This window comes from Osmerus eperlanus, chromosome 18 (genome assembly GCF_963692335.1).
Source record: "Osmerus eperlanus chromosome 18, fOsmEpe2.1, whole genome shotgun sequence".
Taxonomy (NCBI): Eukaryota; Metazoa; Chordata; class Actinopteri; order Osmeriformes; family Osmeridae; genus Osmerus; species Osmerus eperlanus.
Genome location: NC_085035.1, coordinates 12746682 through 12764248, shown reverse-complemented (window position 1 = coordinate 12764248; position 17567 = coordinate 12746682). Strand labels below are relative to the sequence as shown.

General features: G+C 45.7%; 1 protein-coding gene across 13 annotated transcripts in view; it reads right to left on the bottom strand.

Moving 5' to 3' along the window:
* LOC134038951 (NACHT, LRR and PYD domains-containing protein 3-like) overlaps window positions 1-17567 on the bottom strand; it is a 201505-nt gene that overhangs the window by 15520 nt on the left and 168418 nt on the right. For 4 of the 13 annotated variants that reach the window (XM_062484638.1, XM_062484650.1, XM_062484640.1 and 1 more), the window contains 5 exons: window positions 5605-5721; window positions 2826-2880; window positions 2487-2715; window positions 472-2248; window positions 182-349 (listed from right to left, as the gene is read on the bottom strand). In XM_062484638.1, the coding sequence (XP_062340622.1) occupies window positions 182-349; window positions 472-2248; window positions 2487-2715; window positions 2826-2880; window positions 5605-5721 (2346 nt within the window). Of the gene's footprint in view, window positions 1-181; window positions 350-471; window positions 2249-2486; window positions 2716-2825; window positions 2881-5604; window positions 5722-6770; window positions 6891-7013; window positions 7118-8400; window positions 8748-10854; window positions 10929-17567 lie in introns of those variants that run through there. The other 9 variants (XM_062484639.1, XM_062484644.1, XM_062484641.1 and 6 more) reach the window with 7 other exon arrangements.

Sequence of the window (17567 nt, the reverse complement as noted above, 5' to 3'; positions counted from 1 at the left end):
ATGCAGAATACCATTGATTTCTCATCAAACTACTCCTCACTGATGACAGAAAGCATATCTTATTCTTGGCATGATGTTTATACCCAACTTGAGAATAAATTATATTGTCTAAAATCAACCATACGAAGACATTGTGCTATTGTAACCTTGCTATTGACTCATGTAGACCATGAATACATACCTCAGTGTCTCCAGTTTGCAGAGTGGATTCCCCAGTCCAGCAGAGAGCAGCTTCATGCCTGAATCCCCCAGTTTGTTGTAACTCAAGTCCAGCTCTGTAAGCTCTGAGGAGGGGAGAGCTGAGGCCAGCGCTTCACAGCACCGTTCTGAGAGGTTACAGTCATTCAACCTACAAGGAGAACATGACACATCATCAGAGTCATAGTTTGTACGATAGGATCATACGATAATCAAATATCACATCACAGTATGTCCTAAATTATATCATTATTTAAATTGCTTTATACATACAGAGCAGTTTTGGAGTCTTTGACCACTGGCAGCAGCCTCAGAAGACCTTCCTCTGATCTGGAGTATATCTTCAGGTCAAACACATCCATCTTCTCTTCTGAAGTCAGCAACACAAAGAACAGAGCTGACCACTGTGTAGATGAGAGCTCCTTACTGGAGAGACTTCCTGAGCTCAGGTAGTGTTGGATCTCCTCCACCAGAGAATGGTCATTCAGTTCATTCAGACAGTGGAACAGATTCATGCATCTCTCTGGAGAGGACTCCTCTCTGATCTTCTTCTTGATGTAGTTGACTGTTTTCTCATGGCTCTGTGTGTTGCTTCCTGTATGAGTCAGTAGGCCTCGTAAATCAGACTGATTCGACTCCATTGAGAGGCCCAGGAAGAAGCGGAGGAAAAGGTCCAGGTGTCCATTCTTACTCTGCAAGGCCTTGTCCACAGCACTCTTGTAGAGGTGGACGTCAGATGTGTCTGAGGTGGACTGAGACATCAGATTCTCATTGTTGTTGATGAATGAGAGACACACAAACACAGCAGCCAGAAACTCCTGAAAGCTCAGATGGACAAAGCAGAACACCTTCTCCTGGAAGACTTTACCATCCTGTCTGAAGATCTGTGTGAACACTCCTGAGTACACTGAGGCATCTCGGACATCAATGCCACACTCTGTCAGGTCTTTCTCATAGAAAATCAGGTTGCCTTTGTCCAGCTGGTGAAAGGCCAGTTTTCCCAGTGACAGAATGCTCTTAATGCTCTCTTCATCCCAGTGTGGATCTGTCTCAGTTTCCCCATGATACTTCACCTTCTTCTGTTTGGTCTGTAACACCAGGAAGGCTGTGTACATCTCAGTCAGGGTTTTGGGCATCTTCTCTTTCTTCTCTGTTCCCAGAATGTGCTCCAGGACTGTCACACACATTAGGGAGAAGACTGGTATGTGGCACATGATGTAGAGAGTCCTTGATGCCTTGATGTGTGAGATGATTCTCCTGGCCAGGATCTCATCACTGCATCTCTTCAGGATGTACTCCTCCTTCTGATCATCATTGAACCCTCGTACCTCTGTCACCAGGTCAACACACTCAGAAGGGATCTGATAGGCTGCTGCAGGTCGAGTGGTGATCCAGATGAGAGCAGAGGGAAGCAGGTTTCCTTTGATCAGGTTGGTCAGCAGCACATCCACTGAGGTGGACTCTGTGACATCACACCAGCTCTTGTTCTTTTTGAAGGCTAAGGGCAGTCGACACTCATCCAGACCGTCAAAGACAAACAGAACATTGTACATGTCATAGATGGAGATTCCTGATTTTCTGGTTTCCGAGAAGAAGTGATGGACAAGTTCCATCAGACTGAACTCTTTTTTCTTCAACAAATTCAGCTCTCGAAACGGCAGAGGAAAGATGAACTGGATTTCCTGATTGGCTAGTCCCTCAGCCCAGTCCGTGATGAACTTCTGCACAGAGACAGTTTTTCCGATGCCAGCAACTCCTTTTGTCAGAACAATTCTGTTAGGTGTGTCTCGTCCAGCTGAGGGTTTAAAGATGTTGTTGCATGTGATGGCTGTCTCTGGTCTTGCTGATTTCCTGGATGCTGTCTCAATCTGTCTCACCTCATGTTCTTTATTGACCTCTGCACTCTCACCCTCTGTGATGTAGACATCGGTGTAGATCTTATTGAGTAGAGGTAGGTTTCCTTGTTGAGCTATGCCCTCAAAGACAGTCTGAAACTTCTTCTTCAGTTTAGATTTGAGTTTACGTGAGAGTCTATGATGAGAAAGCTCTCCTGAATGACCGAACACAGATGTTATTATTAACAGGGCTTTAGTTTGCAAGACAAAGTTACTTAACAGTTCAGAATAGTTTTTCCTATTCTAAATATGGCAGATATTGATGGCTTATACATAAACATTGATTTTCCATCATTGGACTTTGCCAGTTGAAAGTTACTCTGGTTATCTTAACCTGTATCTTCATCATAAACCATCAGTCGGTCAACTAAGACTAAATATGTAGTCTCTTACTTTCCTCCAGAGTGTCAGCCAGTTCCTTCTGGTTCATGTTCCTCAGGACGTGCAGTGTGATCTTCAGAGCTCCCTTTCTGGCACTGCTCTCCTGCTTCTGATATTCAGGGTCCACCACTTCCTGGTCCTCCCTCTGACTCTCTAAGCCTTCTGGGAAATCTGAACTCAGAATCCTCTTTATCCTCTTCAGCTCTTCCTTCACAAACCTGATGACAGTCTCCTCAAGCACCTGAAACAGGGAGGGAATATATCAGAGGAACCAGGAACTCTGTACACAGTAGTACAATCGGATTAAAATGACTATGTCTTGTTTGTACTTTAAATGAACACAAAACTCACTGTGAATATAGAAGACAAGTCGTCATGGTGACTCTGGTCTGACTTCTGTTGATCCCTGTGGACAACAGATGACATTACTTAAACACATGAACCACATGGGCTAAATATCTTAGACCAAAATACTGAACTGTCTCCATTCATGCATACACACAGACACTCTGTTTAAGAGTGATACAGAGTAAACTATCTTCTATACCACTAGATGACACTGATTCATTCCTTTCCATTAGGGGGTTTCCTGTTGGACACTAGCTGTCTGAGTAATCAATAATTTCCTTAATACGTTTGACAAATTTAATTTTGCAGCTGAAGATGTGTTGGGCATCAGAATCCGTTGAGGTATTTTGGTGCTTTTAGATGCACGGTTTTGTGTTATTGTCTGATGAATGAAATGCAGGAGACAGGTGATTTACATGTAGTAGCCTACAGGGACATTCCCCCCAAGGCAAGTAGGGTGAAGTGCCTTGCCCAAGGCCACAACGTCATTTTGCACGGCCGGGAATCGAATCTGCAACCTAGTGATTACTAGCCCGATTCCCTAACCACTCAGCCACCTGACTCCCCATGATGACTTTAGACCCTCTCCGTGTTTGAGCCGATCTGCAGATTGTTATGTGTATTGTCTAATGTTTGTGTGTTAAAGATGGTTGTTTCTGTGTTCAATTGTTTGTTCGTTAATAAATATGTATGGAGAGACATATACCATTTGATTACGACTGATTCCAAGGGCGTAGGTTTGGTTCCAGATTTGGTGGGACATCCATCCCCACCACCCCCTCAAGGCTGAGAAGTGAACTTTGACTGAGAAGTGTTTAGTTTAGACAATAGTGTTTATAGTACGTTTATAGTTTATAGTTCTAGTTCTAGTAATTTTCTTTTAACCGTTGCAGTGTCTCAGACCCCCCACAGCACGAAGGTTAAAAGAAAATGCTTCACTTTATTTTTGTATTAGGTAAAGTTGTCGCAACACGACGATGAGTCACAATGACCCGAAGGTTCACAATGACCGGAAGGCAGCACAAGGGTTAAACTGAATCCGGTGGTCTCCCTTTTATTTATCTGCATTGTTTGGCTACACTCATAAATACATTACATAAACAGAATATAGAAACGAAAAATGTCTCAGATCCACTGTTTATTGTGACTGCAAGATTCTAACTTAAGGTAGGCTGATTAACATTCAATGACCCAGGTCACTACCACTGCTAGTTTGTTTGTGTGACTAGTTATTTTGCCTGACTTACACTCTGCTTTATGAAAAAGTCCCCTTTCTTCTTCTTGGGTGGCATAGCTAATCTACAATGCACAAAAAGGGGCAAACATGTACATGCTGAAGGGCAAAGGGAATATTAAAATGTTTTACTCTGGCCTTTTATGGGGAATGTATTGGCAGACAGCCCTGGTAAGTTACCGTTGTTTTCGACACACCCGCTCGCTTGTCTGCCAGTGCAAACACAAAGCAAAGTAGCCTGTGCTTGCTTTGACACTCTCCTGTGCGTGTAGCGTGTCAGGTAACCCTCCCCCCTTCGGGTTTTCAGCCAATCAAATGACGGCATTTCTTGTACTGCCGCCTCCTGGCCGTCAGAATCGATCCAAATAGCAGCACAAAGGAGTTCGCTACACTTTTGTCATCTTAAAATATTGGTGGGGACTAGTAGCCTACCTAGCATCCCCCCCTAAACCTACACCCATGTCTGATTCTGGTTTCAACCAGACACTGAAGAATGACATCAGGGTCCACCTCACACAGGGCTGCATGTTTGCTAGCAGCCTGCTTTAGACATTGCAGCACTCCTCCACCCAGGAGTTTAAGACCTTCTGGTCTCAAGCAGTCTAAGTGGGCTGAGCCCCGCCCGGTCTGTGCTCATACCAGGCCTGGTACCTGCAGGGCTTTGACTCTCATGCTGTCTGTCTGTGTGTGTGTGTGTGTGTGTGTGTGTGTGTGTGTGTGTGTGTGTGTGTGTGTGTGTGTGTGTGTGTGTGTGTGTGTAGGGAGTCACACCAACACTAGATCACTGATCTCTTTTATTTGTATGTAAATTCAATGTTTACATTCAAGTCTTTTAGAGTAGAGCAGTTCTAACTCCCAAACACCCTGACATGCTTCTCCTGGAGTTTGCTTGAGTCTCTACTGCATTAGAGAGAGCAGCTTGGTAGGTGGACTCTCATGCTGTGTTCATGTGGAGGGAAGTTATTGCATCAGCACATTTGGTCTGGGAAAGTTACAGTGTTGTTGTTTTCTTGACAGTTTGTTATGGTTGAGTCTCTGTGTTATTGTCAGTAATGAGTTAGTTATTCTTCTGCACAGACATGGAATGATCTAATGGTAGGATGGTATGACTTGCATAATTGCATTTGTTTCAGGGTAGTTTGTTGCGATTGTTGTGTTAATGTCAGTTAAAGTCCAACATTAAAGCAGCACAGTGGACTGGTAGGTTGTGGTCCTGTCTCTCACTGATCAAACACAACAAGGAGGTCAAAGGGGTTGATGTGCCTGATGGTTGTCTAGTCAGTGGTTAAGACCATGGATAACTAGAGAAGACCTGAACCACTTGTACACATGTTAATGACATCATGATAAACAACAGCTGGCTGTCACTGTGTACCTCTACCACATGGTCTGAACATCAGCCAGGCTATGAGTTCTAAGCTTTGATCAGAAGAAACGTCACATATTCATCCTGAATATAATGATGACAATGTACATTATACTGTTAAGGTGACAAATACTAATTTGTTGTCACCTTAACATTGAACACCAGCAGAGGTCAGTACATACCCTTCCTCATCAGAAGGTCCTCCTCCATCACTGAAGAAGGGAGGTGGATCCATAGACCTGTCACTCTTCATGGACACACAGCTGGGTACAGGTGAGGCTGGTCTCTGCTGTCTCATCCTGTCAACAAACACAACAAAGTGTCTTACAAACATAAGTCACTAAAGTAGACACCACGGATAAATCCATACTTTCTGCTAATATGTGTTACTAAAATGATCTTTCCAGACTCTGTATCTCTCACTGTGAACCTTTACCACATGGTATGTAAGTTCTGTACTGTACGTTTTTACTCAAAATCACCATCAGTACCATAACAAACTAAATATTGACAAACATCTAATACAATTAAACCCATTAAAACCTGGCATTCCCTCATGGATCTTCAAATGAATGAGAGTCAGACAGGCAGGGATGTGATGAGGGATACTTTAGTATCTACAGTCAGCATCTCTAACCCTGTGTTTTAGTAGAGATGTGATGAGGGATACTTTAGTATCTACAGTCAGCAGCTCTAACCCTGTGTTTTAGTAGGGATGTGATGAGGGATACTTTAGTATCTACAGTCAGCAGGTCTAACCCTGTGTTTTAGTAGGGATGTGATGAAGCAAAGGGCTATATTAGACTTTTATTTCATGAATACTACATTGTCCTTTGTTTGTTTAACAAGCTAGTCTAAAAGGATGTATTTTATCTACATGATTAATTTCAAATGGATGAACGTTTTTATTATCAACCATGCTTAAACCACTCATGTCAGTACAAAAGATTCAACAAGTTCCATTTTTAGGTTTTTACTTTCCAAAATTTTACCTGCTCATTCTTACCAACAAACGGTTGATGGCAATTAATGTGTGTGGCCTTATCTTAACAATTAGACAGTAAAGACAATTAACTGTAGGGCTGAGGCTGGCAGGTTGTGCTTTGATATGGATACGTTATGTTGCATTGATTCATATTCATATCAAATACATTGTAACATCTCTGATATAGGAATGGCGTTTTCGGTCCAGAATTTTTATTTGCTGTCTCACTAATTTAATCACTAATCATAAACAAACTATAAGACAACTATAATATAGGAATGTTGAGTCCCAGTAGAGACAGCTTCTTCACAACATGTCACCTTCATCACATAACATTGAACACCAGCAGAGGTCAGTACATACCCTTCCTCATTAGAAGGTCCTCCTCCATCACTGAAATTGATAGGTAGTTCCATAGACCAGTCACTCTTCATGGACACACAGCTGGGTACAGGTGAGGCTGGTCTCTCCTGCTGAATTGGGCTTCAACACAACAGAGACAGACCTTCAGTCTCTCATTTATTCTGACTAATGATGATGTCATAAAATCACTGTTGAGCTCTGAGATGGAGAACAGTCATGAACAGTTATGGATTCTCATCTTACCTCTTAGCTTTGGTGTTCATGTCATGTTTCCCAGAGAGACTCATTTTAGAGGCAGTGCCCCCTTCCTCTCTCTCCACAGAGAGACTCATTTTAGAGGCAGCAACCTGAAACACAGTAATGTTTTGTTGGTTAATTAGTATAATTCTAAAACACAGATTACAATGTTGATACATGGATCTTTTCCCATCCAGTATTAAGGCATTTTGAGTCCCTCAGTGACATCATGTGCAGACTTGCATCTGTCAGAAACGTGATGTTTCCCCAGAGAGACTGGGCTGCTCAGTGAGTAGAGAGACCAGCAACTTGTCTCTGGACACCAGCATGTCATGCAGCTGCCCTGTTTCCTGTAAGGCCATCGATACAGGAAGCTCCTTATACAGTATACTGCAGGTTACAACCACCACATGTATATATACTGCAGGTTATAACCTCCACATGTATATATACTGCAGGTTACAACCTCCACATGTATATATACTGCAGGTTATAACCTCCACATGTATATAGTATACTGCAGGTTATAACCTCCACATGTATATATACTGCAGGTTACAACCTCCACATGTATATATACTGCAGGTTATAACCTCCACATGTATATAGTATACTGCAGGTTATAACCTCCACATGTATATATACTGCAGGTTACAACCTCCACATGTATATATACTGCAGGTTATAACCTCCACATGTATATATACTGCAGGTTACAACCTCCACATGTATATATACTGCAGGTTACAACCTCCACATGTATATATACTGCAGGTTATAACCTCCACATGTATATATACTGCAGGTTACAACCTCCACATGTATATATACTGCAGGTTACAACCTCCACATGTATATATACTGCAGGTTACAACCTCCACATGTATATATACTGCAGGTTACAACCTTCACATGTATATATACTGCAGGTTACAACCTTCACATGTATATATACTGCAGGTTATAACCTTCACATGTATATATACTGCAGGTTACAACCTTCACATGTATATATACTGCAGGTTACAACCTCCACATGTATATATACTGCAGGTTACAACCTCCACATGTATATATACTACAGGTTACAACCTTCACATGTATATATACTGCAGGTTACAACCTTCACATGTATATATACTGCAGGTTACAACCTCCACATGTATATATACTGCAGGTTACAACCTCCACATGTATATATACTGCAGGTTACAACCTCCACATGTATATATACTGCAGGTTACAACCTCCACATGTATATATACTGCAGGTTATAACCTTCACATGTATATATACTGCAGGTTACAACCTCCACATGTATATATACTGTAGTCACAATCACCCACTCCACAAGGCAGACCTGGAGGGTACTAAAAAGGATGACTATATCTACCTCTGTATCCAAGTGCAGTTATACTACCTCCCTGCTCCGAGTCCAGGATGGTTTACACTCATGAATCCAAACCCTTTGTAAACAAAGACCCTGTTGACAGGGTCTATATACAGTAACATTGATGTGTTTCCAGCTGCTACGGACACTGGGGACCTCAAGGTGCCATGAAGACAGAGATCTGGTACAGCGACCATGAATCAGGATAGGCTGATAGGTCAGATCTGGAACAGCGACCATGAATCAGGATAGGCTGATAGGTCAGATCTGGTACAGCGACCATGAATCAGGATAGACTGGTTAGATCTGGTACAGGGAGATCCAGGTGGAGGTAGTCAGGTGGAGGAGAGCTGGAGGGAGATACAGGTGGAGGTAGTCAGGAAGTCTGAGTTACAAACCTAACAAAGATTCACACAGGATTGTACCAAGTCAAACTCCCCCCTCTTTTTCTCCCACTTTCTGTACATGTGCTCCTTGTCCCTCCACCCCCCTTCCTCTTTCTCTCACTTCCCTTCTTAATCTCTCTCCCTGCCTCCCTTTCTACATTGGAGAGTTTAGTCAGATTCTCGTTTGTCTGGTTTAGACGTCTCTCTGCTACATTTCAGTCCTGTGCTGCTACATGGTTTCTATAGAATGTCATGTATGAGGAAATGCAGCTGTTTTTCACTTGATGCTCCCAGCAGAAATGTTAGGTGTTCCCAGGAGTTGTAGGTCTAATAACTTAGAAGAATGTTGACTAAATTAGATTACATAAACAAATTATGCACAAATCAAATGTACAATGACCCCTAATCATTCCAGAAATATGACTTGTCATCCTCTAACATGATTATCACAGTACTGTGTTCAGTCCTGTAACTCTGGATGTTCCTCGTTCACCTGCAGCCTGCTGTCACGGTGTGAGTGTGGGGTCTGGACCCCAACACAGGGAGAGGCAGGCAAGGCAGGAACAAAACACTAAGTGTTTCTTTTCCTCCAAAAACCTGGGCCAAGAGGAAATACTCACACGTACATAACACGATGTACACAACAAGGAAGTGACAAAGACTGACCAGGGGAGGAACCATAAATACACACTCGACCAAACTAGACACAGGTGAAACAAACTACGACAAACAAGCAAACTCCAAACCTCACACATACTCTTAGCAAGACACGGGTGCAGGTAATCACACAGAGACCACAGGGAAACACTAGGGAACATATAAACATGAACACAAGCTGGGGCACGGCCGTGGGGGTGACACCTACATCACCTGCCCTGCCAGAACCCTCCTCTCTCTGCCCTGTCTCTGATCACCTGCCCTGCCAGAACCCTCCTCTCTCTGCCCTGTCTCTGATCACCTGCCCTGCCAGAACCCTCCTCTCTCTGTCCTGTCTCTGATCACCTGCCCTGCCAGAATCCTCCTCTCTCTGTCCTGTCTCTGATCACCTGCCCTGCCAGAACCCTCCTCTCTCTGCCCTGTCTCTGATCACCTGCCCTGCCAGAATCCTCCTCTCTCTGCCCTGTCTCTGATCACCTGCCCTGCCAGAACCCTCCTCTCTCTGCCCTGTCTCTGATCACCTGCCCTGCCAGAACCCTCTCTCTCTGTCCTGTCTCTGATCACCTGCCCTGCCAGAACCCTCCTCTCTCTGCCCTGTCTCTGATCACCTGCCCTGCCAGAACCCTCCTCTCTCTGTCCTGTCTCTGATCACCTGCCCTGCCAGAACCCTCCTCTCTCTGCCCTGTCTCTGATCACCTGCCCTGCCAGAACCCTCCTCTCTCTGCCCTGTCTCTGATCACCTGCCCTGCCAGAACCCTCCTCTCTCTGTCCTGTCTCTGATCAGGATCTCTCTCATGCTCAGGATATTCTTGCAGTGTGCAAATTAAACATTCACCAATGCACAGAGGAACATGTGGAACAGGTTTACACTAGATGGTGTATTGAAGTTTTTGAGTTTATGTCATCCTGGGTTGTCCTGGGCTAGCCAGCTCTTTGACCTACAATAAAAAGCTGTTAGCACTAGCATCCCAGTCTATAGAGAACCAAAGCACTCTAAATATGATACAAAAATATAATATAATTTAAACCCTGTATTAGACATGTACAGTGTTGTCAAATGTCACTGCCTGTCTGCTTCCCTGGCCACTGATAACACAGTATTCACAGTATACATCCCCTTCCTGTCAATCAGCACAGGTGGGAGGTCCTTAACCACTGACTGTTTAGACAGTGTTGCTACACCCATTAGCCAAAGATCACATTTACAGACACACTAGACATGTTTAATGGACATGTAACAATGTTATATTGTACAGCCTAGGATCTATGCTGTCAAACAAACACACCTCCAGTATTTGAAAGTATAAGACATCAGACAAGGGTTAGAGATGCTAATTTACTTAATCATAAACTATTCTGGACTGACAGGAAATCATCCACTCTCCAACATGTGAATAAACACCATTCTACTGACCTTTATAAAACTCTGGTTTCACCATCAGCCTCCTCTCTGTGCTCCATCTGGTTCTGTGTGTGTCTGACAGTAATGTACACTAACATACAGTACATATTTGAATGTGTCACACCCACATACAATCACCCACACACACTTCTGGTTGGACCAGTTGATCCTGTTTGGAGTCTCTTTACTGGAACTTACTTCTGTAAGGGTGCATGCATGCCCCACCAAGAGGGGAGAAAGGGGGAGGAGGAGATGGGGAAGAGAGGAGAGGATAGAGGAGGAGAGGTGAGGAGAGCTGAACACTGAATTGAACACCCTGTGGTGTGGGGGGTTTGAGCAGTGGACATCGATCTGTGGTAGTCTGCCAAAGCTGGACACCTGGTCTCCCTGACGGACAACAGTGAGTTCACGGTCCCTTTCCTCATCCCCCTGCTTGTGATGCTGCAGCCCAACGGTAAAAAAAAAATGCTTCACTTTGTTTTTGTATGCGGTAAAGTTGTCGCAATATGATGGTGGGTCACAATGACTGATGGGTCAGAATGACCCATCAGGGGGTGATAACACAAGGGTTAATTTGATCTATTATTAATAAATCGTTTTAGTGCACCCTGTGTCATTTTACAATTGACAGTGGAATCAATTTTAAATTTCTGGTATCCAAAGAACTGCACACAGTGTGTGACAGTTACACATGAACGTTTGATTGATTTGGTTAATACAGTGCAGTGTGCTTGCCAGCACTGAATGAACATCTCCCATAACCTCCAGTGAGTCTAGGTTTACTTTTAAATGATGATTATTCATGTATACAACAAAGAGCCCATAATGATGTGTCAGTAGCTGCTCCTGGTGTGTAGGCTGTTTGAGGCTCCTGGAAGCTGTGGTTGAGCGCCTCCTGCAGGCTGAGCTGGGCACTGCTGTACTCTGCCCTCAGCAGCTGCAGCCTGGCCATGGCCCCCCTCTGGACACAGCAGCTCCTGGACCAGAGCCCGCTGAGACATCTGCACACACACACACAATAAATGATATGTTTTTATTTATTAGTGGAGTAGACTTTATACAGAACTCGTAATTGAAAACGGGGAGTTCGGTTCGGTCGCATTCCTCCGTACTTTAACTGGGCTGATGATGTGTATGAGTTGATTGGAGTGAAGGAGGAGTCTTGGTGTGCTATCTTCCTCCCGAACTACAGTTAATCTAACTCCATGTAATTGCAAATCCACGAATGGAGACAGTGGTATGTTTTTACATTTCTGTATTTACAGGAAATGTATTTCCTTCTCTTAAATAACTCCTTGACAAGGCCCATGTATGTCCTGGCTACAGAAATCAGTACATGAGTACTGATTAAAAGTAATGAGCTACAATGGTTATCTAGCAAGACCATGCTGGTGGATCAGCTTCATCATGCTGGTCCACCAGTTAAACCAGCACCAAACCAGCAAACACCAGCATGGAAATGCTGCTGCTCTAGGCTGGTTGTTCCAGCAGGGGAGCGTCGCTGAAGTCCAGTGGATCCTGTCCTCCTCTGTGCTGAACTTCTCCTCAGGCAGTTTGGGGATGACAGGGAACGCTGCAGCCAGGTGTGCAGTCAGGCTCTACATTGTGTCCTGCACTTGTGACAGGTGGCAGTCCTGACCCTGACCCAGTCCACGCTGATGAGCCGGTACGCCCAGGTGCCACGCTCGAACAAGCTGGAGGCCTGTTTGGTCGAGGTGTCAGTCGTGCCCGACCTGTTGTTCAGGCCCAAAGCTCGTGTGACCCTCTTCACCTGCGTCACTGAAAGGGTGATGTGCTGGTGGATGCTGAGCGCGTGGTAGAACCTTGCACCCGGGTAGCAGTCCACCTGCACCCAGTTCAGAGGGACCAGCGGGAGGAGACTCAGGTTGGAGTCCCCCATGATCAGCACCCGTCTGGTGGGTGACATGGTCCAGTTGCCCTGGTTCCCCCTGTGGTCGTCGTGGGTAAAGGACGTGGGGGGGGGGGGCTGGGCTCCTGAACGGGTGTCTCCGGGGTTGAGGCAGTAGGGGTGTGTCTCCTTGTTGCCGCAGGAGGTGCCCGAGTCTAGGGAGGCCGTTGTCGTGGTGATGGTCGCCATCATCTGCTGCACTGACGGAGAGAAGAGGAGGGCGGAACGTTCCATCTGGACGTCGGTGTCATTCTGCTGTCATCAGAGACAACAGTGGTGAGAGTGTCATTCTGCTGTCATCAGAGACAACAGTGGTGAGAGTGTCATTCTGCTGTCATCAGAGACAACAGTGGTGAGAGTGTCATTCTGCTGTCATCAGAGACAACAGTGGTGAGAGTGTCATTCTGCTGTCATCAGAGACAACAGTGGTGAGAGTGTCATTCTGCTGTCATCAGAGACAACAGTGGTGAGAGTGTCATTCTGCTGTCATCAGAGACAACAGTGGTGAGAGTGTCATTCTGCTGTCATCAGAGACAACAGTGGTGAGAGTGTCATTCTGCTGTCATCAGAGACAACAGTGGTGAGAGTGTCATTCTGCTGTCATCAGAGACAACAGTGGTGAGAGTGTCATTCTGCTGTCATCAGAGACAACAGTGGTGAGAGTGTCATTCTGCTGTCATCAGAGACAACAGTGGTGACAGTGTCATTCTGCTGTCATCAGAGACAACAGTGGTGAGAGTGTCATTCTGCTGTCATCAGAGACAACAGTGGTGAGAGTGTCATTCTGCTGTCATCAGAGACAACAGTGGTGAGAGTGTCATTCTGCTGTCATCAGAGACAACAGTGGTGAGAGTGGGGAGGTTCTACCCTGAGATTTGGCGTCAGTGGCTCCGTGACTCAGGGTTGAAACCAACCCCTGACCAGGGTTCTGTGTGTCTCCTATCAGGGGTCCGGTGATGAGTATGTCAACCCTGGTCATGGCTTGGTGTATTTGAGGGTCCATGCCAGCTCATTCCAGAGGGTCAATGTCTCTCCAATCCATTGGAGCTGGAGATGTGGCCTCACCTCCGGGAGGTTGTTCTTCCAGGTGAAGAGCACCCGGCCGACCCTCTGCTGCTGCAGTGCTGAGAGTGGCTTCCAGCCAGGGGCCCAGCTGTGTCAGAACAAGAGAGAGAGAGAACATCTTCATATTCACTCATTACAATTCCAGAGTTGATCTGTTGAACTTTTAGTAGGTGAAGTATTATTAGTGCAGCAGAATGATCAGTAAAACATAGATACTCATTTACCTCAGCTGCTGCTGCTCCTCCTGCTCCTCCCTCACTGGAGGGGGAGGGGCCTCCCTCAGTGGGGCTGGGGGCCCTCACTGGAGGGGGAGGGGCCTCCCTCAGTGGGGCTGGGGGCCCTCACTGGAGGGGGAGGGGCCTCCCTCACTGGAGGGGGAGGGGCCTCCCTCACTGGAGGGGGAGGGGCCTCCCTCAGTGGGGCTGGGGGCCCTCACTGGAGGGGGAGGGGCCTCCCTCACTGGAGGGGGAGGGGCCTCCCTCAGTGGGGCTGGGGGCATGGTGGACCTGTACGCTCAAGGCACAATAAAATTGTACGTTAGAAAATCTATAAAAGCATCACCAAACCAGTAAAGTACATTTCATGAGATGTTAATCTGCACTGCATTGCTTTGTGAGTAAAGCAAATGTTAGGAGAAGGAAGCAGGCATCAGCAACGATTGAAATAGCTTTCAAGAACATGCATCATTCTGCAGCCAAGGAGGAATAATCTGGACACAAAGCCAAATGAAAGGTAGTGTGAAATGTGGAAAGATGATTGATGAAATGTAAGTCATTATAATGATATATTACATTCACATTTAGTCATTTAGCAGACGCTAAATGATGGCTATCCAGAGCGACTTACAGTAAGTTCAGGGCCTTGGCCAAGGACACAACGTCATTTGGCACGGCTAGGAATCGAACCACTACAAGACACTGCTACAAAACAGTGGAGTGATCCTGAACTTTCTCTCACCCCAACCTTACCTGTCCTTGATGTGTGTAAGGGAGGAGAACAACAGGTTACGCTGTTTAATATCAATATGAACATCAAATACCTGAAGACAGACATTCAATAAAGTCTTAAACTTACAGTTGTCAGTCGTCAACCATCTGGACCAGCTCTGTGTCTGTAGGATGGTGGAGCAGAGCTGCCTGCTGAGGAGACACAGTGAGGAGACACAGTGAGGAGACACAGTGAGGAGACACAGTGAGGAGGCACAGTGAGGAGGCACAGTGAGGAGACACAGTGAGGAGGCACAATGAGGAGACACAGTGAGGAGACACAGTGAGGAGACACAGTGAGGAGACACAGTGAGGAGGCACAGTGAGGAGGCACAGTGAGGAGACACAGTGAGGAGGCACAGTGAGGAGACACAGTGAGGAGGCACAGTGAGGAGACACAGTGAGGAGGCACAGTGAGGAGACACAGTGAGGAGAAACAGTGAGGAGACACAGTGAGGAGACACAGTGAGGAGGCACAGTGAGGAGACACAGTGAGGAGACACAGTGAGGAGACACAGTGAGGAGACACAATGAGGAGACACAGTGAGGAGACACAGTGAGGAGACACAGTGAGGAGACACAGTGAGGAGACACAGGAAGAGAGAGTGAGACGGACGCATTGTCAGGTAACTAACTTTTTAATTCCACAATAACTCCACAAAACATTAAAAAGGTTAGCACTCATCTGGTGCTGCAGGCTTCAGGGAGGGCTTGATGACCTTCATCACCTGGCACACACAATGAAACATATACACACACACACACACTGAAACACACCAAACACCTGCTTGTCACCATGCTGCTCTCACCAGCAGACACCAAACAGCTCAACTCTCCGTCTCTGTTCCCGTAGCAACGGCCGCCGGGTCATGGTATACGGTCTCCAGGGCGGCGGTGGTCTCAGTAGAGGAGTGGGGGTCCTTACTTCCTGTTGCCAGGTCATGGGTGGTGCTGACGGCTCGTGTGTCTCCCTCTCTCGTCTCCCCCCGTCGGACCTCCCTCTCCAGGCTGGAGGCTCTTGGCTTTGGGGGGCAAGCGGGGGGAACTGAACCTCCAGGACTGGGGCACGGAGCGCAGTCTCTGGTGCTGGAGCTTGGCTCTGGCCGGAGGGGGGGAGGGATGGGGACCAGGAGAGGGGGGGGAGCAGACGGTGGGCTGGGACAAAGGCTGGGGGGGCCAGAGAGGGGGAGGGCTGAGGCTGGACTGGCTGCCTGACTCGGCCTGACCCGGCTGGGGCTCGGGGGGCAGCAGCTCCTCCTGTGAGAGGGGGGTGGAGGAGGACGCAGGAGGGAGGCTGTGGGGGTGCTGGCTGCAGGAGCACAAGGCCCCCCTGGACTCCTGTGTAGCGGGGTTTGCTCGTTTAAGATTAGCAATACTTAATTTATAATAAAGTATGTAGTTCTTGGGGGCACCACCTCTTATTTGTTAAAGGGACAGAGGAAACCTTATTGACTAATATTGAATAATAGCCTTCGTAATAATCAGTCTAATCTTAAGTAGTGGATTCTATGAAAGTAGAGCAGATCAGATAACGTGAGGGATAACGCGAGTATTATAAACAATGATTTATTTAAGGAAATGTAATTATAATGAACAAATACCAGAGAAGTTATAGGTTAGTTGAAAGTGAGTTGAGTTGAACTGCATACGGTAGGTCCTAAACTATGATGAGGGTTGGTACAAGATGGTAGGTTGAGAGCGCGTGGGGAGGGGGGAAGGGAGAGAGAGAGAGAGATAGGCTTCTGGAGAACAATGGGAGAGTATGTTAAACTGCCGTGTGTGTCTCTGTATGTGAGTGTGTGAAATATAAGTATATATAAGGCCATGATTTACATTGATTAATATTTCTGTAATTCTACCGTTGCTTTGGCAATATGAACAATTGTTGTTTCATGCCAATAAAGCCCTTTGAACTGAACTGAACTGAGAGAGAGAGAGAGAGAGAGAGAGAGAGAGAGAGATTTTTGCATTTGCAGCATACAAAATGAGCTCCTAGAACATTCATCAAAAATTGTTATTTTTGGATTTAGTACAATGACAAGTTTACTATTAAGTTAATCTTCAGCAAAATCCTGCAAAGGTGAGCAACTTGGCTGAAATATTGGATATACCAGTCAACCACAATATCCAATTTAAAAAAGGAGGACTAAATATTGCTGAGGAACATACAGTAACCCACTGCCGAATAACCTGGACAAGGAACAATCAAAGAAATAGGATTAACCAAGGACAAAGAAATCATACAGATAGAAGAACAGAGGACAAGACTGCCAAGGCCTATAGATCAAATAAAAGTGATTTGGGTAAGCGAATAATAAACACCTCTAGCAAAGCTAGCAAAGCTAGCAAGTTAGGTAGCAATCTAGTTATCAAGCAAACAGAAGAACCTTGCAGTTTCTCAAATCCTGACAGTTGAGGCATCTTTCAAATTCGGACAGTTAAAAATGGATACATTTCTACAGCAGCCCAGTGGGCGGAGCTTGGGTAACCTAGCAATAAAATATCCTGATGACATCACAAGTGAAACTGGAAAAAAGAAGTACAGAAGCAGGCTATTGAGAGAGGCACCAGAGACCCTGAGAGCTGACTACCAACAGCTGAAGGACAGAGAGGTCAAAGCAGACCTACTATTCTATACACAGCAACCTGAGGCCTGGCATGCCACTGTCCATGCAGAGTACACAAACCTCAAGATGGGAGGGAACAAATCGATCAGGCAGCTATATACAAATACTGAGCCCAAATTTAATATGAACTTTTACAAC